This window comes from Bos indicus, chromosome 2 (assembly GCF_029378745.1).
Source record: "Bos indicus isolate NIAB-ARS_2022 breed Sahiwal x Tharparkar chromosome 2, NIAB-ARS_B.indTharparkar_mat_pri_1.0, whole genome shotgun sequence".
NCBI lineage: Eukaryota > Metazoa > Chordata > Mammalia > Artiodactyla > Bovidae > Bos > Bos indicus.
In genome coordinates this window covers 119830356-119853195 of record NC_091761.1, presented here as the reverse complement: position 1 = coordinate 119853195, position 22840 = coordinate 119830356, and the positions used below count along the sequence as shown (strand labels likewise).

The 22840-nt window shown below is 45.1% G+C and overlaps 1 protein-coding gene across 7 annotated transcripts in view; it reads right to left on the bottom strand.

Moving 5' to 3' along the window:
* DIS3L2 (DIS3 like 3'-5' exoribonuclease 2) overlaps positions 1–22840 on the bottom strand; it is a 361340-nt gene that overhangs the window by 97928 nt on the left and 240572 nt on the right. For all 7 annotated transcript variants that reach the window (XM_070774057.1, XM_070774030.1, XM_070774044.1 and 4 more), the window contains one exon: positions 14581–14688. In XM_070774057.1, coding sequence (XP_070630158.1) covers positions 14581–14688 — 108 coding nt within the window. The remainder of the gene's footprint in view (positions 1–14580; positions 14689–22840) is intronic.

Genomic DNA, 22840 nt, shown 5'->3' with positions numbered 1-22840 from the left:
GAATGATGCTAAAGCTGAAACTCCAGTACTTCCGCCACCTCATGCGAAGAGCTGACTCATTGGAAAAGACTCTGATGCTGGGAGGGATTGGGGGCAGGAGGAGAAGGGGACGACAGAGGATGAGATGGCTGGATGGCATCACTGACTTGATGGACGTGAGTCTGAGTGAACTCCGTGAGATGGTGATGGACAGGGAGGCCTGGTGTGCTGCGATTCATGGGATCGCAAAGGGTCAGACACGACTGAGTGACTGAACTGAACTGAACTCAGTAAGAACGATACTTACAATGATAGTAATCAGGCTGTCAATCTGATGAACTCAGAAGTTTCTATGATACAAAAAGTCATCCTCTAGAACTGCGCGGCCCTTGATATTTTAACAGCTGTTCAAGGAGGAACTTATAAGACATACTGAATGCTAGGTTTTATACCTGATGAGTTTCTAATGTGACAAACCTCATGATGTATATGAAAAAAAAATTAAATCTCCTCTGAAGGATCCTCTTCCCAGTTTAGAGATAACAGTTTGGGTCAGGGGGCTCTTGGCACAAGACTCTGCCAGTGAAGCTGCAAAGCTGCTGTTAACTGCCTCTCCTGCTGTGCCTCACCTACACCTGCTAGAATAATGCTATGTACATCCAGCCACTACTCTGTGGACCCCCAAACTTCTCTAGCTGTAGCAGAGAGAGCTTCACTCCTCTAACTAGGGAGATGGCAATGCTCATTCTCAGCAGGAAGTAGTTACAGAAGAATGACCTTTGGCTCTGTGCCCCTCAAGAAAGAAGAGTGAAATATCTCAGTGTTGGGGGTGCTGTGTAAGTAGATTGGGTAGGGGTCCCTGGAGGTAGCGAGCCAGACACGACTTTCTTAAATAAGAGAAACCACTTCAGCCCTAAGCCATTCGATGATCTGAGCCTGGCCACAGTGCTTGCTCTTGCAGAAGAATGGGTCTCAGTAGTTGATTTTAAGGGAACAAAAGAAGGTAAAAACAAATAGCTATTACCAGGCCAGGGAGCTAACTTCACCAGATTGGAGATGATACATCAGTTGTAAAGACTCCTAGTTCTGTTCCAATGGTAAAGATTAGCCTGAAGCTGTTTTGCAGAATTCAACCACCCTTAACAATGCTCAACTACCAGGTTAACTGGAACCTATGAATGATGATGTTGACCTTTTCTGATGCCTGTGACTTCAATCAACTATCATATGGACTCTGCCAACTTCTGCCCCAATTCTATGCTGAACCCTCCTTGGCTGAAGCCCCTTTAGGAGCCTGCATGCATCCTAACTTAAAACGTCCCCAATTTTGCTATCTGGGGAGACACTGCTTTGGGAAAGATCCCCCATGTTATTCCTACTTGCTGCAAGTAATAAATCCTTCCTTCTCCCACCCTGGATTAGTGGTGTCTTTTGGCTCGACACCCATCAAGAGGCAAACCCGGTTTTCGGAAGCTGAGGAGGGAGCATGGGTACCAGAGGGCCATGTGTTTGCTAATGTTAGTTTATAAGGCAGTGTATGTACAAGAATTTTCTGGAAGAGTAACTTGTATGGCGTCAACTGTGTTCTCATCCACAGTTTGAGCTCACTTGCTGCCAGCCTAGTCTGTTGCCCCTCAGACTATAATCAGGCCTACTCCTATTGTTGGGAAGGAAGAAATTTTTTCCTACCTTTCCAGGTTTTTCTGGTCTAAGAATTAAACTGTCATGAGATAGATTAACAGGAGAAAATAAAACAAAACATGGGAGAGACTCAGGAAAGCTGAGTAACTCACTAAAATGGCTGAAAGCTTCACTTTAAATACCATCTTCAGCTAATGACAAAAGAGAATGTTGGGCTAGTGATTCAGGACTTAGAAGGGGAGGAAGGAAATTCACATGAAGGTGGAAAAGCAAATGTTTGATAAACAAATGTTTACAACGTACGGACTGGGCAGAGACAATGGGACACACACAGGAATTAAAAAAACAAAACAGATTTTGAAAGGTTCCTCCTGTCTACCATACCTAGTCCATCCTAGAGTTATCTGTGATGATAGCTCTCTCCCTTTTAGAAGCAGGTCATCTATCTACATTCTTTAGACAGTGAAGGTAAAGTCAGAGTTTCTTCCTGAGTCTTTTGGATCCTGATTGTTTTCAGCTTGAAACAATCCACATGCCCAAGAGACATCCTGAAAGTCAAAGTGAAAGTCACTCAGTCGTGTTTGATTCTTTGTGACCCCATGGACTATACAGTCCATGGAATTCTCCAAGCCAGAATACTGGAGTGGGTAGCAAGTTCCCTTCTCCAGGGACTGAACCCAGGTCTCCCACATTGTAGGCAGATTCTTAACCAGCTGAGCCACAAGGGAAGCCCAAGAATACTGGAGTGGGCAGCCTATTCCTCCCTTCTCCAGTGGATCTTTCCGACCCAGGAATTGAATAGGGGTCTCCTGCATTGCAAGCGGATTCTTTATCAACTGAGCTATGAGGAGAAGCTCAAAAGATATTCTGGAATGCCAAATTTTACTCCCCTCCAGCATTTTGACCTAAAGGTCTAAACTTCAAATCCAAAGATGAAAGAAATAAGGCAACTCCCTCAACCGCCTGCCTTGTAAACCTTAGAATGGCACAAGAGTCTGAAGGCAGGATATGGTCAAGAGACGAGAATTCCATTCCTGTGACACAGGATGAGGGACCCCGACTGGGCAGTCTTTGGAAAGTGTTAGTCGCCCAGTCGCATCTGACTCTGCAATGCCAAGGAATCCGCCAGGCTCCTCTGTCCATGGGATTCTCCAAGGCAAGAATACTGGAGTGGGTTGCTCTTCCCTTCTTCAGGGGATCTTCCCGACCCAGGGATTGAACCTGGGTTTCCAGTACTGCAGGCAGATTCTTTACTATCTGAAACACCAGGGAAGCCAGGGAAGTCTTTGAAAAGTGTTCCCTTTACTGCAGACAGTTGAGAGGCAGGTTGCGGGGGCAGGAGGAATCTTTGGAGGTGGTGGACTGGTTGGGAGGCCTGAGGGCTGTGGGAAGGAAGCTGCAGGTGGGGGAGAGGGAGGAAAGCACAGGAGAGCCATGGAGGAAGCTTCTAAGGATTGGGTTCAGAAAGATGCAGGAAAAACAGAATCACAGATTTCTAAAGCCAGTGAGGATAATTCAGTCCCAACCTTCCAAAAAGACCAAACGAAGTCATCTCGCCAAAAACGAGGTCCATCCTTCTTTTAAAGGCAGGCAGCATAGCAACACATTGTTTATTAACCTCAGAGCCCAAGTCCTTAACTTTAAATCAACTTCATGATTAGTAACCTCAAAATGCAGGAAAGGCTGATTAAAAAAAAATTTTTTTTGTCTGCAAAAGAATCGGACACGACTTAGTGACTGAACAACAGCAACAACAATCCTATGAATGATACACGGCTTGTTATGTCTTGAAAATATTTTGAATTTTTACTTTAAACTCAAGGATTCATAGCAAAATCTGTGCTCAGGTCTGCTGTTCCCTTGAAGTGACCTCACTTCAGGTCAGCCCCTAATTGCCTGCTATCTTCGTTAGCAAACCAGGACACAAAGGACACAACCGAGCTCTTCCAAAGGCTCCTCTGCCCCGGCTGTCTCTATAGGTCTGAAATAAAGCGACTGTGCCCTGCTCTGCTGAGGACTAAAAATTAAAATTCAGGGAACTTTTCTATTATTTTCAGAATCAGCCTTGGGAGCTATGGTCTCTCACTGGGAGTTGATTGGGCAAGATTTGCACTGAAGTGTCCTAAGAGGAGACATAAAACCCAGCACTGTTTCTTTATCATGACCTGCAGCCCCCAGTCACACAGTCCTGTGCTTGTGCTTGGCTCTGTGGGCTTGCTGCAGACACAAGATGACCCGGGAGTATCATAGTTTTATTTTTCAAGTTCTATAGCATTTCCATGGGTGGCAGCTGGTGTGTTAGCAGCAAGGTGAGCAGGGAAGGCAGTAGGGGGAAGACACTCGGGCAGCTGTGTCAGACCCTCCTCAACCCCAGGATACAGCTCAGGGTGCTGAAAAGGCTGCTGCGATAAAAACGCCTTACCAAGGAAACACCATTCTAATAAAGCAGGCTAAACAGAACTGTGTAAATGGGTATGTTGTTGTTTTAGTCGCTAACTAGTGTCCAGCTCTTTGTGACCCCATCAACTGTAGCCCTCCAGGTTCCTCTATCCATGGAATTTTCCAGACAAGAATACTGGACTGGGTTGCCATTTCCTCCTCCAGGGGACCTTCCTGATCCAGGGTTCAAAGTCATGTCTCCTGCTTGGCAGGTGAATTCTTTACCACTGAGCCACCAGGGAAGTCCCGGAAAATGGATATGCAATTCACTTTATGAAGTAATTTTTAAGCATTTTTGGGCTTTTGACCCTGTGCTATATATGAGGAGAAGAGATTTAAAAAAATTAAGCATGATGTTAAGGTCCGGTCGGATGATAGATCTGCATACAAATGGCACTGCCAGGTGATGTAGGGGCAGCGAGGTGGGAAAATGGGCTCTGACAGGGAGGTCGGGGCTCTTCCCATCTACGCACATCCTCAGAAAGGCCAACCTGCCTCCTTTCCAGATTTCAGCAGGGACCCCACGCTGCACCTTCTCTGCGCTAGGGAAGTCTGTGGTCCTCATCCTCCTAGTGGGAGCTAATCTCCCCTCCTGGAGTTTAGGTCCTGAAATTCCCACTTCTTTCATCAGGCTCCTCTGTCCATGGAATTTTCCAGGCAAGAATACTGGAGTGAGTTGCTATTTCCTTCTCCAGGGGATCTTCTCGACCCAGGGATCGAACCTGGGTCTCCTGTACTGTAGGTCTAAGCCACCAGGGAAGCCCCTTCCTTCATGGTTCCTGTACTGTAGGTCTAAGCCACCAGGGAAGCCCCTTCCTTCATGGTTCCAAAGCTTTGTTCCTTCTTTCTTCATCAGCAACATCTCTGATTCGCCTCCCTATGCAGCCTACAAACATACTCCAATATCTCCCCCTGCCTCACTTAAAAAAAAAAAAAAAACAGGAAAAAAACCCCTCAAAATCTTATTTTTACTACAATGACAATATCAATTCACTGCAGAAAACTTAAAAAAATATATATATGTGGGAAAAGGAGAAGGAAAAAAAAATCTCCTATGAATCCACCATTGGGAATTAACTACTGTTTCTATTTTGGTGCATATTTAATTCCTATATCTTCAACACCTTGTATAGTGTCTCAACATAGCAAATCTTCAATGAGTATTTACTAAATGAATGAAGGAAGGAATAATAACACTTTCATGGAAGATGTGACATTTTAGCTGAGTCTCATAGGATAAGTAGGATTCATGTTAGTAGGGATGAAGGGAAGGACACTCTAGGAAGTGGAAAAAGCATATGCAAAGTCTCAGTAGTAGAACAATTCTGTATGAGGCCAAATGAACCGGTCAGCAGAGGTTGAGGGGCTGAAGGATGGCCACGCAATGCGAGAAGGGGCTGGTGGAGGTCTGCGCTGGTCATGCTCTGGAGATTACAGACTTTCGTGGATAATCATAACCCACTGTCCCACTGTAAGAGGATACTAAGTAGTAGTGTAATGGGACCAGATTCAGCTTCTAAAAGTCACCTAACACCACCGGGGAAATGGAAGGAAGAGGCCATAAACAGCCTTTGTCAACCAGGGAGGATGGTGAGTAGGGACAGTGACTGTGGCGATAGGAAAGGAAGAACTGATGAGAGACGCTTGGCAAAGGTAGAGCTGTTATCACTTAGAACTGCCGGGATGTGGCAGGGGTGAGGTGGGCTAGACAGTGAAGATCTGAGTGGTTCAGAGGGATGCTGATGCCATTTCAGATCTGAGGACGGAGGGCTTACCCTCTGGTTGGAGCAGGAGTGTTTTTTTCTGCATCACGAGACGGGAAGGATGACTCCGAAGGGAGGAACTTCAGCAGACCCAGCTGGCTGATCTCTCTGGTTTCCCAGAAGGAAAACTGAAAGTCACCTGGGGGAATCATTGGTCTCGAAGTAGAGAGGAATGGAAGCAAAGTTGGAAGCCAGAACCAAGAATAAAGTTTTTTTTAATACCATTTCACACTTATTTATCTTTATTATTAACTGCAAAGTTCTTCGTTTTTTGGGTTTTTTTTTTTTTGCCACCATACACAGCATGTGAGATCCTCCCCAACCAGTGATAGAACCCGTGCTCCTGAGCTGGGAGCACCATCTTAACCACTGGACTGCGAGGATGTCCAAGAATAAGGGCTTGAAACAAATACATAAGCAACAAATAAAAGGATCCCTCTAAGCAGCACTGAAGGTCCAGCTGAAAAAAGGCAGCCTGGACTGGCACATCCCACAGTGCCCCTACAATGTCTGCTGTTCAGAAAGAGGTGTTAGGTGGGGACTGGAAACACTTCCCCAGAGCCACGAGGAGTGGCCAATGACCTGCAGGGTGTTCTAAGGTGGCGGCTGAGAAGGGCTGACCCCCGCTGAGGTCAGGTCCCGGAAGGTGGGCTGGGGAGCTGCCACACAGCGGAAAGCTCAGCCACACCCTAAAAGCCACTCTTCCCACGTGAGTAAAGATGGTCCAGGAACGAGGAAAGACTCGAGTCCCAAGAACTCTCTGGAATCCATGCATTTCTAGCAGAGAAGACAGAGGAAAAAAAAGAATAGGAAAAAAATTCCCACTTTAAAGGTTTCCTAGATTTTATTCCGAATGAGAGACTGGAGGCTCATTAAAAAGGACAGAGAGATGAGACCTGATTTCTGATTTAGAAGACTCCCTCGGACCGCTGTGTAGGGAGAAGATGAAGTGGGGTAGGAGCCGAAGGTCGGGGGACAGCTGGGAGGCCCCTGGAGTCCAGGTGGAGGAGGGTGGCAGCTTGGAGGCAGTCGTCAGTGCTGACAGTGGTGAGGAAGAGGAGGTGCTGGAGACAAAGCTGAGGTGACTCACTGCTGGCCAGGAGGTGAGGGGTCAGAAGATGACCGGAGTCAACAATGACTGGGGCTGGGGGCTACAGAAGTGGCTGAAAGAGGTGCACCATGGACTGGGGCTGAACTGGGCTCCCCCTGGAGTACATGCTTGCGTTCTGCCTGAGCCAGACAGCACAGCCAGGACACACAGGCTGTGAATTGCTACTGTAACTGCGAGACTCTTCCTTTATTATTCTGACCTCTGACCTGAGATTTTAGGGTTCCCAGGCTTTAGGACTTAGGTATCAAGTTAGATTCATTGTCTGTGACCTTCTTTAAAGTGTAACATTGGTGTTTATTTCCCAAAGGTGACTTCAAATTGAGACACCTCTGATGAGCCAGGGCCTGTGGACATGGTCTCTGTTTTGCAGGAGCTTGGTGCCCAGTGAGACAGACGTGCTGGAGGTAACCAGATATGAGACTGCACTGACATGGTCGGAGAGGATTTCATGGGTCCAGAGCTGGACTTCCAAAGCACAAGGTTCAGTTGGGTGTGTTTCCCTTAGGAAAACATAGAATCAGAGCTATCTAGATCAGAGGACAACACTCTTACCACCAATATGTGAGAAACACGCCAAAAACCAGATCTTTCAGAGTTTTTCATTCTAAAAACCTGAACACTGGCTTAAGGAAACTATTAACATGTATGACACCAAGGTTTCCTAGTAGATACTTAAAAAAATCTACTGGGTGTTTAAAAACAGTTAGAATAGGCTTTCTATAGCTCTACAAAGTAAGGCATTCCAGTAGATGAAGGAAAAAAACAAAACCTTTCTCCACTTCAGCTCCAGGGGAGACTGGCAGCCATGCCTGATGCTGCTGGCCATGCCCCAGCTCCTTTGAAGTCCAAGCCCTTGCACTATGAGAAGCCACCACTGTGTACTAACCAAGTCTCAGGCTTACTGGGTTCTTGATGCGTGCTGCTTTCCTCCTTACCAGCCTTCTCTGACACCCTGTACTAAGCCGCTTCAGTCATGTCTGACTCTTTCAGACTCTATGGACCATTGCTCATCAGGCTCCTTGGTCCATGGGATTCTCCAGGCAAGAATACTGGGGTGGGTTGCCATGCCCTCCTCTAGGGGATTTTCCCAACCCAGGGACTGAATCCATGTCTCTTATGGATTCACTGGCAAGCAGGTTCTTTACCACTAGCACCACCTGGGAAGTTCTCTTTGGCCCCCTGAACCACCCCATCTTTTTTCCCACCCCTCCCTACCAACTCATGAGTTTGGGCAAGCTCTGGGAGATGGTGAAGGATAGGGAAGCCTGGCGTGCTACAGTCCATGGGGTCGCAAAGAGATGGACATGACTGAGTGACTGAACAACAACCCCACCAACTCAGGCTCTCCTTTGCCAGTGTCTTCAACAAACACTAGCTCCTGGACACGAGTTTGGGATCTGAACAAGCACTAGCTCCTGGACATGAGTTTGGGATCTGAACTCTCATGTATCTTGACTGTGAGCAGGAAGACACTTACTGTCACTACACTCCAGGACTAACTGATCAGGTCAACCCACCGTGTGGCCTCTTGTTCTGAGTAGGATGTTTGACTACAGCATAAGGAGTATGGTTAGTGAGTCTTGCTCCATGACTGTCCCAGGTCCAAAGCCTCACACTTCCTCTTTGACTGGGTTTGCCAGAGGCCCGGCATCCCTTCCTGGACCCTGTGCCTCCTTCACACCTGCTCTCCAGCCCCTCGTGCCAGAAGGCTTGGTCACCAGACACTGCCTCCGACAGAAAACCTACAGACCAACCAAGTTTTCAGAGTCTACCTCTTCCGAGTGCTTCTTTTATGACCCTCATATTTTAGAAGCTTGTTAGATCAGGAAGCTTTTTATTTCTTGGGTCTGACCCTGGCAGGCTTAGTTCAGATTCAAAGTTCTTTTCTGTTGACTCAAGTTAGTTTTCCTCTAACTTTCAGGCTTTTATTTTTCTGTTTAGTTAAACTTTTGCAAAAATAAACATTTATAAAAATATGGAAGTAATACATATTTTCGAAAAACACTAGAAAATACAAAAAAGTAGAAAAAGTTACTCATAGCCTTGCTACCCAAACACAACCATTACTGGCATTCTATTTTATTTCCTTCTGGTCTTTTTCCATTCATTTTTTTTCCCCCATGCAAGTTCCCACTTTCACAGAAATATGATTGCTGGCCTACTGTCTTCACATTTCTTTCTTCGTATTTCAGGTAGTGTTTGCTTCTTAACTCTTAAAAAGGAACTTATTATCAGATATTCAAAGTCACAAAACCCAAATGTTATGTAGGTAACTTGTTTTGATTCCCCTGTGGATTGGAGTGGATTGTCTCTCAATTGGAGACAATCTGGGAAATGAAATTATGAACTAGGTTTTAAATGACACCGAGGCACTAATATTAACTATTAGGTGTGCCAATGGCATTGTGGTTATATAAGGAAATGTCCAAATTTTTTAGAGCCACATATGAAAATATGTATGCATGAAATGACGTGATGTCTATGGTTTGCTTTAAAATGCTTCAGCAAAGAAAAGACGGTTGTTAAATCTAGGAGATAGGGATGGTGGATTTATTGTGCTATTTTCTGCACTTTCATGTATATTTGAAATTTTTCAAAATAAAAATAAAAAAATTAAAGTGGCCACATTTCAAACAGTGAAGTGGTTTTAAAGGCTTGTTAAGAAGAACAGCAGTCCTCTGCCCCTCCCCAGGGGTAACCACTGTCATCTCTCAGTAGATTCTTTTGGTATTTACTTTCACAGTTCTATACAATCTGCCGGATTACTTCTTCTTGATTTTTCAGTTTTAGGCATCATTCACAAACTTTTTCACTATAGAAGGGGCAAATTAACTCTTCTTGCCACACATGCTCCCTTCCCCCAACCACACACACACACGTAAGCATTCCCAGGCCCTCATCCTACCAATAAAATTACATAATCACTATGAGAATTAACTATTACAACTATGTAAATACTCAAGGTTACTATTCTTCCCTATACAGCTTTTTATTTTTAGTGAAATTAGTAACTGTTTTGTTTCAATTTGGTTGGTTTTTCTGTCTGCTCTGTACATTAATCCACTTCAAGCTTTCCATCAATTGTTTAAAACAGTGGTTCTTGAAGTACGGTCTATGGACTCCACTCAGGGATCCATGAGGTCAAAACTATTTTCGTAATAGTATTAATACTAAGGCATCAGGTGGCCTTTTCTGTGTATGTTCCATTTATATTGATGGCCCAGAAGCACTGGTGGGGAAAACTGTTGATGCTTGGCATGAATCACACAACAGCAAGTGCTGCCAGAGGTCAGGGTCTCGTCACTGGCTCACACTGACAGGAAAGTAAAAACCTCCTTCACTTAAGCATGTTCCTGATGAAGCGGTAAGGAACTTACCGCGTTTATTGCTTTTACTGTGGCTCAACTCTTGTGTACTTGTCTTTTCCACTTAGCAGCATGGCCAAGTATGACGGCTGTCTTGGGGAAAAGCACTTACATACTTTGTAGTGAGGTGAAATGACCATCTTTTTTTACAGAACACCATTTTTACTTGGAGGAAGAATGACACATTATGGTTATCTGGCACGTCAAGAAAAACAACGAACGTTATCCATTGCTAATGATAAAATTCAAGCTGTCATAAAAATTAGAATTTTGGAAACCTTGTATCATATACCCATGTAAATGATACATGTTTTCCAATACTTAGACTTGTCTAGGATCTGTAGACAAGTAGACACTAATAAATGTGACTTTTTAATATAATGAAATGTGTCCACATTTAAAAAATCAGACTACTAGTCTGAAAATACCAGCCAGTTCAGTCACTTAGTCGTGTCTGACTCTGCAACTCCATGGACTGCAGCACACCAGGCTTCCCTGTCCTTCATGGCTGAGTTTGCTCAAACTCATGTCCACTGAGCCAGTGATGCCTTCCAGCCCTCTCATCCTCTGTTGCCCCCCTTTCCTCTTGCCCTCAATCTTTCCCAGCATCAGGGTCTTTTCCAATGAGTCAGTTCTTCCCATCAGGTAGCCAAAGTATTGGACCTTTAGCTTCAGCATCAGTCCTTCCAATGAATATTCAGGATTGATTTCCTTTTAGATTGACTGGTTTGATCTCCTTGCAGTCCAAGGGACTCTCAAGAGTCTTCTCCAACCCACAGTTCAAAAGCATCAATTCTTTGGTGCTCAACCTTCTTTATGGTCCAACTCTCACATCTATACGTGACTATTGGATAAAAAATCACGCATGAATAAAAATCCATTCAAAGTGTAAAACAGATGGATAGATTTTAATGTAACCCAGTATAAAAGTTCAAGTTGATGTGGTGTTGGTCTACTGGGGCTGCCATAACAAAATACCATAGACCGGGGAGCTTGAACAATTTCTTTCTCATAGTTCTGGAGGCTGGGAAATCCAAGACCAAGATGGCAGTCAATTCAGTTTCTGGTGCCAGCTTTCTTCCTGACTTGCAGATGGTCACCTTCTGACCTGCTCCAATCTGATCCCCTGTTTTCTGCATCTGCATAGAGCTGGTACCCTGGGAATTTTCTTCACCATCATCTAGGTCAGGGGTCAACAAATTATGGTCTGTGGGCCAAATTCAGTCAGTCACTTGTTTTTAAGAGAAGTTTTAGTGGGTCACAGCCTGCTCACATTATTTATATAGTCTTCTTTCATGAGTAACTCTAACAGACCACATGGTGTCCAAAAACAGGTTTACTAACTGGTCCCCGACAAGGAAGTCTGGTGACTTGTGATCTAGGTAAGTCTTTCACTTCTTTATTGTATGGGTTTATTAGTTTCCCGAGTCCCATGTCTTCCTCCTTCCTGATTTACTCTTTCTTCTTGGTGAAAGCTTCCTGAGAAAGGGTATGTAAGATGAACATTTTTTGTTTGAGACCTTGCAAGTCTGAAAATGTCCTTTCCTACTCTCACATTATATCGATGGCTTAGTTAGGTACAGCATTTTAGCACGGAGGTCACAGTCTTCCAGAAATTAGAGAACTTGGCTTCATTGTCATCTAACTTCTAGGGTTCTAACAAAAAAGTCTGAAGTTTTTTCTGAGTTCTGATCTACTGTATGAGCCTCTTTCTTTCTTTTTTATTCTTCTTCTTAGCAGCCTATAGGATCTTTTCTTTATCCTCAGTGCTCTGAAATTCTATGGCAATGTGGCTTGGAGACAGTGTTCCCATTACCGTGCTGGGCAGTGCGCTCTTTTGGCCTGGAGGGTCACACCCTGTGGTGATGGGGCATCTCTCTGAATGATCGTGTTGATGATTTCTTCTTTCTCTGTTCCCTATTTCTGGAATGGTCACTGAATAGATGTTGGATATCTTGGACTGGTGCTCTACTTTTCTGTCTTATTCTGGGACAATTTTTCAACTTTATCTTCCAATCTGAACCCTGAGACTTCATTTCTTCTATCATGTTTTTAATTTCATGCTGTTAATGGAATTTTTAAAAAAGAGCTCCTCCCCCTGCCCCCTTCTGAATGTTTCTTTTTCAAAGTACCTAGATCTTGTAGTATAGATACTTTCTTTTAGAAAGGGACTCTCTGAGGATACAAAAAAGTTTCTTCTCCTTATGTGTTGTTAGTCATTCAGTCATGTCTGACTCTTTTGCAACCCCATGGACTGTAGTCTGCCAAGCTCCTCTGTCCATGGGATTTCCCAGGCAAGAATACTAGAGCGGTAGCCACTTCCTCCTCCATTCCTTGTGTAGTTTGTTTTGCTCCAGTTGTTCCCCACTTGTTTACTTTGGTTTTCCTGTTCCATGTTAGAGGCTTTCCTCTTGTCTCTATACAGGAGAGTGAAATGTGAAAAGGCTGATTTTTAGTGAAATCCTAAAAAGCTCTGCTTGAGTGGGTGGAGCTTGTTGTCCACAGAGTTTACTGTAGGGAAATACAGCTGGGCTGCTGGTTGGGAAATCCTTGAGGTTTTTATCTTTAAATCTTCACCACTCAGATTCCTCAGAGAAAGATTTTCCTATCTTCTGAGTCAAGGGTATAGGCTTGGCTACTAGAATTCTGAGGTTGCTGGGGAAGAAAAGATGGGCCTCTTAATGTTTGGTGTGCCAGCGTTCACTCAGCCTCATGCAGTGGGTCATGACCACAGCTGTGTTTGGTGGCCCCCAGTTCAGCATCCTTTCCTTTATCCTGTCTTGGGGACAAATTTCTGATCTTCTACTAGGTTATGGAAGCGACAACCTTTTAAAGTAAACCTTCAACCAATACAGTTAGTCTCCTCTTCGCCCACCTCTCCCCTACTTCCCAGAGATAGCTGCTGCTGTCAATTTCTGAACTTCTTCAGGGTTCTTCTGTGTAAACTGGGTTGTTTCTTGGCTTTCACTATTGTTGGCTCAGGATTTGGCTTTCTCGGGACTGCTAAGTCAGTTACCACTCATCCATCTGCTTCCCGGCTTCCAAATTTTTGTTGCTGTTGTCTCCTCTCCCATTCTCTTTGTCCTTGTGGGTTTATGTCTTTAAAAAAAATCTCTTCACTGTTGTTTTAGTGAGGTTTTGGGAGGGAATGAAAGTAAATGTGGGCATTTGATCCTCCATCTTTATTTGGAACCTCTTTACAATTAAATATCTTTTTTTTTTTAACTTCTATTTAATATTACAGCATAAACAGTTCCCATGTTCTTACACGGTCTCCATAATAGCTTTAGAAATTGTGCAGCACTGCACTGAGCTGGTACCATAGCTTCCCCAATCATTACCCTATTTTCAGAAGTTCAGTGTTGCTTCTGTTGTGGGGGAGGTGCCTAGTTTCTTCTGGAGTCATCTTTCATTTATCTGTCTCATTTATTCCCTATATTTAGGGAATGGCTCCTGACATCCTGCTCCCCTCTGCTCTCAGTCCATGGTTTCGTCGCCTTGGGCCTTGATTACAGCACGACCTCATGCAAATTTTGTTCCTCTTCAAACAGCACCATGATGCAGCACCCATCTTTCTTTTTTAAAAAAGATTTATTTAATCAGTTTTGGCTGTGTTGGGTCTTCGTTACTACACATGGGCTTTCTCTAGGTGCGGTGCGCAGGCTTCTCACTGCAGTGGCTTCTCTTGTTGTGGAGCACAGGCTCTTGGGCACACACAGGCTTAGCTGCTCTGCAGCATGTGCAATCTTCCCGGACGAGGGAGTGAGCCCATGTACCCTGCACTGGCAGGTGGATTCTTAACCACTGGACCACCAGGGAAGTCACAGCACTAATCTAAAATGTATCCTTTCTCATGACACTTCAGAGGAACCCTAACAGCCATCATTCATGGGGCCTGGCATTTGCAGGTCCCCATGGTTTGAGTCCACCTCACCTACCCAAACTCGCCACCCTTTCCCCAAATGACCCCCTTCACCCCGTCTGCTCTCCTAACTGCAGCCGGGGCCTGCCCACTGTCCCCTTCACGGACACCCTCTGCTGCGCGAGGCCTCCCCCACGGGACTCTGCTTACACCGTTTCTTCCTTCACGTGACACACTGAAAACCACTGAGGTTCAGCCTTCTAAACAGACTGAGAGCTTTTCTCCCATGTCCTCCTTGCTGGGGAGGCTCCTTCGCTGCCCTCTTCCTCCCACCACGGGGCTCCAGACCAACGCCAGGAACACGGTGGGTGCTTATGAGGAAGTCACCAAACAGAAGGGACATGTGTGTTAAGTCCTTACCTTGCCCTTCGGAGTTAGCGTCCAGATCACGGAGAAGGTCAGCTTGTCAGTCATGGGATTGAGGCTACACAGCTCTTCACACAGCAGCCTGGGAAGCATCGGGACAACCTATGGACAGGGAACAGGCTATGAGTGGCTTTGCCAGATTTGCAGCAGTTACCTGCCAGCAGAGAAGCAGCCCAGGGAGGGGGGGTTCCTTCCGGGGAATAGCCTGAGCTTCCAGAGTGAGATGAACATGGTGGAAGCTCTTTTCCCTGAAAATTCAGCAGAAAGACCACATTATCTGATACTTTTCCGTGAGGCTTTAACATTACATGGGAATGTGAACCGGAAAGCTGAGAACTGGTAATACAGGGAAAAATACATGATAGCAATAAAAAAAATAACTACATTTACTATATACTAAAATTGAAGCTCAAGACTCAAGAATGACTTGTACTTTTGGATATAACTATCTCAGTTCAATGGTATACCCTCTTCAATTAAAAAAAAAAGAAATCCTCTTCAACGTACTTTCAAATGATGACTTACAGCCATCCTGGAATGTTATTTGTTTTCTCTAAAATTCCAAAGACAAAATGAGTGGCTCTTCCTGGATGTCCTGAGGATACTTCTGACTGTCTCCCTCCTGCCTTTAAATCTTTTCTTTCTCCCATAGTTTTGATTAATGACATCGACTCCCATCCACCTCCCAAACTAAAAACAGCCGTATTAACAGATGTTTACCCAGCACACTTACTGCAGGCCTCCAGGATGTGCAGTGTCAGGCACAGGGAGCACTGTAACGGAGCGGCAGCTGTGCACTAGCTGAGGTCAAGTTAGCTAGTCAAGATCCTTCCTCAGCAAAAGCAAAACAAACCCCAGTGGTATCTTACTCTGTGTGAAGAGTATTTGGACATTTATTCTGTTTTAATACGTTACAGTAACCTTTGATATGGAAAAGCCCACACCAGTAACAAAAAATGGTAGTAACTATATGGCATTACTCAGCATTATTCTGAAGGATGCTGAATCTTTTGTATATAAAAACCTAATGACCACCTGAAGACTTCTGGTAACAGCTTTTTTTTAAAACCTTAATTTTATTTATTTATTTAATCTTGGGACACAGTCTTCATTGCTGTGTGGGCTTTCTCTAGTTGTGGTGGGTGGGCTTCTCATTGCAGTGGCTTCTTTTGTTGCAGAACACAGGCTCTAGTGCACAGACCCAACAGTTGTGGCAGATGGGCTCAGCTGCTCCACAGCGCGTGGGATCTTCCTGAATCACGGACTGAACCTACGTCTACTGTACTGGCAGGCAGGCTCTTTACCACTGAGCCACCAGGGAAGCCCAAAAGCTTTTTATAAGGCACCTACTTTTGAAAAAATGTTCTTGCTATTGTTTCTGAACCATCTGTTCAGATGACACTGTATTTTCTTTGTTAACTTGTTTAATGAGTATTCAAAAGTGATCTAAATAATTAACATTTTCTTGCATGCATTGAGTGCTTTGCAAAATAACACTTATTAACCTGCATAAATGTACTATAAAAATGGAGAAAATTTTAATACCATATTGTCTCAGGATTGAATTGTAAAGATTTCACATAATTTCAGCCTTTGGACTAGGCTATGGACTGAATCATGTCTCCCCCACCCCCTAATTCCTACATTGAAGCCCTAACCCTCAATGTGACTGTACCCAATACAGTCACCTCCCAAAGGTGGGGTCTTTAGGTGTAATTAAGGTTAAATGAGGTCATAAGGGTGGGGCCCTGATCTGATAAGTAGAGAAGTCATTCGTGGCTCCCTGCCCTGCACACACACAGAAAGAAAGCCTTGTGAAGACCCACACAGCCCTACACAAGCCAGGAAGAGAGTCTCCACTAGGAACTGAACTGGCCAGCACCTTCTTCTAGGACTTCCAGCCTTCAGAACTGTGAAAAAAAAATGCTCAGTCTATGGTATACTGTATGGCGGCCCAAGCTGAGTAAAACAGAGTAAATCGAGTTTGTTGAGTGAGCATTGTTGGGTTCTTCTCTGCACTGCATTACCAGACAATTATACCAACTGGTAGCTCAGCTGGTAAAGAATCCACCTGCAATGCAGGAGACCCCGGTTCCAATTCCTGGGTTGGGAAGAGCCCCTGGAGAAGGGACAAGCCACCCACTCCAGTATTCTTGGGCTTCCCTGGTGGCTCAGATGTTAAAGAATGTGCCTGCAATGTGAGAAACCCGGGTTCAATTCCTTAGCTGGGAAGATCCCTTAGAGGAGGGCATGGTAACCCACTCCAATATTCTTACTTGGAGAATTCCATGGACACAGGAGCCTGGCGGGCTACAGTCCATGGGCTCGAAAAGAGTCAGACACAACTGAGTGACTAAGCACAGCACACCATTTCAGTAGCAAGCTGCTCGCCCTGCATGCTTGCAGTCCAAGCTTAGTACCTTTTTTTCTTTTACAGAGAGTTAGTATTTCTTCTCCCACTCCAGTACTCTTGCCTGGAAAATCCCATGAACGGAGGAGCCTGGTAGGCTGCAGTCCATGGGGTCGCTAAGAGTTGGGTACGACTGAGCGACTTTACTTTCACGCACTGGAGAAGGAAATGGCAACCCACTCCAGTGTTCTTGTCTGGAGAATCCCAGGGACGGGGGAGCCTGGTGGGCTGCTGTCTATGGGGTCGCACAGAGTCAGACGCAACTGAAGCGACTTAGCAGCAGCAGCAGTATTTTTTCTAAGGGTTCAAGGCAGTATCTTTTTTCAATCATACAGCTGAACATCTGAGAATGTAACATATTTCCTGACTTTGTGTTTTAGTGTTTGTGAAAAGAAAGTCATTGCAACTAAATGCAACGTGGTACCCTGGACTGAACCCTGGAACAGAAAGATAATTGGTGGAAAGACTGGGGAAATCCAAATAAAGTATGGATTTAGTTAATAGCAATGTTCCAATGTCAACTTTTCAGTTATGACAAATGTACCATGGTAATGTAAGATGTTAGGAAGGGGTGGAGGGAGCTGGGTGTGTGGTATACGGGACCTCTCTGTACTATCTTTGCAACTTTTCTGTAAATTTAAATTTATTACAAAAACAGAAGAGTTTATAAAAAGAAGGCCACCGGTTTTCATTACTTGATCTCATAACTGTTATAAATCTTTGACGGTCATTGTGACTGGTGTGAGGTTGTTATACATTTAAATGTGGAAGAAGTTTATGTTAATGAAATACAATCTATTTTTACATACTGGAGATTGGGGTTAAGATTTGATTTGCAAAAAGGGCTTTACCACTAAAAAAACAAAAAAGACAGACATAGGGGTCTTGCCCTGTGTAATTTGGGAAACCTAGTGTAATTCCGAGTCTTGGCTCTGTCATTAGTAAACTAATATTGGAGATGCTCAAAGTCAGCCCACTGGGCACCCCACGGTCTGCCGGGTCCCTCAGTCCTCCCAGGGGACCTTCCTTCTTCATAAGCCTTTGCCTTGGGCCCCTCCAGTAACCAGAGCCCCGGACCTGCCTGCTGCTCCACTCGTGCACCTGTGGTTCCCTCTTTCTGGAGCACCTTTCTGAGAGTTTCGCATGTGGCCGACTTTTGTACATCCTTTAAGATTCAGCTCATCAGCATCTCTGAAACAGTTATCCAGATTCCCCTAGGGGGACCAGGCACTGTGTTTTATACCTCCCTCCGACCTGCTCCTGTTCTTTCCAAAAGGACTTGAGGCAGTTCTGAACTGTCACTCACTGTATCCCCCTGAGCTCTCATAACGCATCTACGGCTCTTGCTCTCAGCCTAATTGCTCCTTTATGTGACTCTCCTCTCCACTAGACCACGGAATCTTCAGGAATGAGGACTGTTTCTGTCTCTCTGTCCAGCGCTTTGACACACAGCAGGCACTTACAGTTTACAAATGAATGGCTGACTTTTGCCCAGAAAACAAATCACCTATTTTTGTCTATGTTAATTAACTGTTTATCATTATCACATGAAACATTTTATGAACTACATAGTAAACTTCCACTTAAACATCTGTACTTAATAAGCTGATAGGCAGCTAATATTTTAAGTGTATGATAAGCCTGCTTCCCAGGTGGTGCTGGTAGTAAAGAATCCACTTGCCAGTGCAGGAGGCCAGGGTTGGATCCCTGGGTCGGGAAGATCCCCTGGAGAAGGAAATGGCAACTCAATCCAGTATTCTTGCCTGGAAAACCCCATGGACAGAGGGGCCTGGTAGGCTATTGTCCCTGGAGATGCAAAGGGTTGAACATGACTGAGCACACATTATTATTATTATTGTTATTGTTATTAAACTGTTCTGGCTATTCTCGCTTAAAAACTATCGGTACACTCAGCAGCTGACCAAGGTTATAAACACTGCTTGATATCCTATGTCTTACACAGAGGAAAACAAGCTAAACATTAAAACTTTTGGGGTAGTATAATTATGCCTAATTTTTAAAGGGCATTCCTTTCAATAAGCTTTCACTAGATCTTAAGGCAGGATTCAGGTGGACTTCTGAGAAAACAGTCTTTATATCCATATAGTTTTGTATAGACAGTTATTTCCGAAAAGCAAAGGAATGAAGATGTTACAAGCACATCCGTGGTTCGGCATGTCAGGGCCTCTCATAAACTGGGCCTGTTCTCCGCCCGTGGTGCTGGGACTGCCCCACGGCGCACGGCACGTGTGTCGAGTGCGCAGCACGTCAGGGACCTTGTGGGAGGGAGGCTGAGACAGCCACTCGGAAAGTGGCTTCTGCACGTACCAGTTCTGTTGCTTCGGGGGAGACTCGCCTAGACAGCATAGTGGTCCCCACACTTGGCTACTTGAGACCTGCCACGGTCCTGGAGAGACCCTGGGGTAGGGTGCTAAGTACAGGACACAATGTCTGACTGGAAAAGAGAAGTGAGTGCTCGAGCAGGTGAGAAACCGCTGACCGTCACCAGCATCTTGTGAACGCATAGGCATCCCTCATCCCTGGAGTTTTCCACAGTGTCTTTTTCAGCTTCATTACTCAGTGTGGCCCACGTGGAGAGTTCCTTCTAAGTTCTCAAACGCTCTCACTTTCCCTGTCCCAACTCTACAGATCCACAAGTCCTCTGACAGTCTTGCACAGGTCCTGGCTGAACAATGATGGAGAAAATAACCAAGAGGGGCGGGTCCTCCCCCCCTACTCCATCCAATTAGCTCCGGGTCCCACAAGTTGTGCATTCAAAATCTCTCTGAGTCTTTTCCTCTCCCTCTTCTGCTGTTCGAATGTGGAACCTTCGTCTGTCTTGGGACATATCCTAAGTATCCTAAACCATCAGCAGAGTTCGAGAGTTGAAATTACTCTGGGTAAGATTTCCATATCATTTTCCAGACTTTCAAATCTTCTTACTAAATTCCACCCAGTGATAATCTGCAATCCTATTTACATTGGGACACATTGTCTTTATCTCCCCCAATGGCTGATGAGCTGAATTCAGAAATTTTATTTTTTTGCTCATCCCGCTAATGAGCAAAGGCCCAAACATCATCATGAAGGCCAAGAGGTCTTCAGTATAAGCCTGCATCCTCCATGTGCAGCGGCCAGGAGCTCTCAAGAGGAAGCCGGCAGAGGGCCCACAGAATCCATCTCCAAAGAGATGGCAGAGCTGACAGGGGATGCTAACCTCTCCCACGTACCTGGCCATGCTCTGCTGTGGGATGTGATTGCTAGATTGGGAGGAGACGAGTCTGGGGGCGGATGTGAATGCTCCTTGTTCAGGATGTTCCTCAACCACCAGGCTGAAGACATCTACTGCTCTATTCTCTGGGGTCCAGTTGGATACCACTGCGGTGCTCAACTCGCCTATGATTCTGTGAGCAAAGATCTCTCTCTGTTTTGGGGTGGTTACTCAAAGCCTCAAGGGGCCATGACTGAGGGGAGGGGCCCTCGTACCGATAAGTACCTTTCTGCTCTGTCTCACTGTTCCTCAACCACACAGTGGCTAAGGTGATTTTTTATCTTAGTCAAAGGAGATGATGTCACTTCCTTGCTTGACCGCAAGATGAAACCCAAGCTCCCTGGTCTGCCTTTGAAACTTCATCTCTTGGCTCCCCCTGCAGTTCATACCCCAGCAATTCCAAACTACGTACTGTTCCTTGGATGTTCCATGCTTTCTCTAACCTCTAATTGAGATGCTCTCTCCAACCACTTTTGTCTACCAAGGAATTTTCTACTCACAATTTGAAACACTGCTCAAAAATCAATTGATGAAGCCTTCCTGGCTCTTAAAAAGTTTCCTCTCCCACCACCAGTCCAGGGAGAGACAGTTCCTCTCTCCTCTGATGCTCCCTCTCTGCGGAGCACTTCCACACCCACAGGCAGTGCAGGGTACTGTCACTGTTCCCTGCCTACCTCCCCTGACCACCCAGGGCAAGAGCAGCCTCTCTCTTGTCTTTCCAGACCTGGTACACAGCCAGTACTCAACAAATGCTAACTGGTGACACTTCAGGCAGCAGAAAAGGAAAGGGGCTTAAAGGGTGCTAAGTCTTCTTACGCCTGTTTCAGGGCCAGAATCAAAGCTGGGTCAGGGCAGATCTTAAAAGCCGGTTACAGGAAAAAAGGACACTGAAGATCCCACACTGACTTTCTAAGCATTGTGGACCAGGGCTTAGGACAGTGGAGAGAAATGGATCACTTAGGTAAATTGCCCAAGGCAGCTGGGTGGGGGTACCATCGAGACTATAAAATCTTCTGTTAGCCTCACAGAGCAGAAACATCTGCTAAAGCCACAGCGGGCAGGCTGGCCAAGTTCAGCAATGGGTTAGCCAGGACAGCCCTGTGACCAGCGGAAAGGGCCACAGACGGGGGAGAATCAATCATCTAGGAAAAAAGGAACAGGAAGGACTAGCCGTGATACAGGGGTCACAACAGCTCGCAGGGGGCAGATGGCAACGCCCACTGGGGGTTCTCCAGCGCCGGGTGGGGTACGGGGGTGGAGGCAGGCTGCAGGGGCTTCTTCTGCCCCTTTTACCCCAGGCCTCTGCCAGCTCCCAAACCTCTCTCCCACCGGCAGTGCCCACTGGCTATGAGAGCCTGAGAACTTGGTGAGTTTTTCCTCCTGTTCTCTCAGGACTTCGAGGTTTTAACGATAAGGTACATTCAGCTAGCTCCCCACTCACAGGCTGAAATGACTTACAGCGAAGAGATAATTCATCTGCCAGCCAACATCTCTGCTTAAAGAGTTTTCTTTTTCATATCAACACTTCCATGAATTCTGAATTTGATCAACTCTTTGCTCCACAGTTTGACATTAACAAAACATCAACACTCTGACAACCTGCTGGGGTCATAAAGGAACATCTTAAAACTCTTTGGACTCCATATTAAGACGGGCTTCCAATCCCCATCTTTGATCTCTATTATAAAGCAGTACCAATAAAATATCGTAGAGATTTATGGGAGAACTTTCATTTGAGCTGTTTCACACCTAAAATAACACAAGTGCTTGAGCCAACAGGCAGAAAATTTAGGTTTAGGTTTCAACTGTTTAGGTTTTATTTTAAAAACTTCTTCACTTATTTTTTAAACATTACCTTAAATTCTATTATTGCCTTGTATTTCCCTCTCAGAGAAAATAGCTTGGGGATATTAAGTAGCTAGCTGTCACATCCTTCTGAGCAGGACAAGACTAAGCTGAGATAGACAGTTGTCCCGTATCCTAACAGATATCTATCTTTTGTCAAAAAGAGTGCTTTTTCATAGGATTTAAATACAATATACAAATTTATCTTTCCTTCTAAGTGTACCCTAATGTTAACGAGTAACTAAATCTGTATTAGTGTGAGTAAAATCCCAACAAAAAGAATTTCATGTATAAGATAGTATGGTGATATCTGAGGCTTCCCAGGTGGTGCCAGTGGTAAAGAATCCACCTGCCAGTGCAGGAGACATAAGAGACGCGGGTTTGATCCCTGGGTCGGGGAGATCCCCTAAAGGAGGGCATGGCAACCCATTTCAGTATTCTTGCCTGGAGAATCCCCATGGACTCCACATGGAGCCTGGCAGGCTACAGGGCCATAGGGTTGCAAAGAGTGGGACATGATTGAAGCAACTTAGAATGCATGCACATGATGCTAATCTGGACAGTAACATAGTATCTGGACCCAAGATCTATTTCACTGAAGACTATCCTAATCTATGGGAGAATTTCCCAAATCAAGCTTCGACTATAATGCTGACGTCAGTTACTTATAGGTGAGTAACATGGAATGAAAAGAGACTGATGCCACCTTCCCTACAGATGGTATGCCC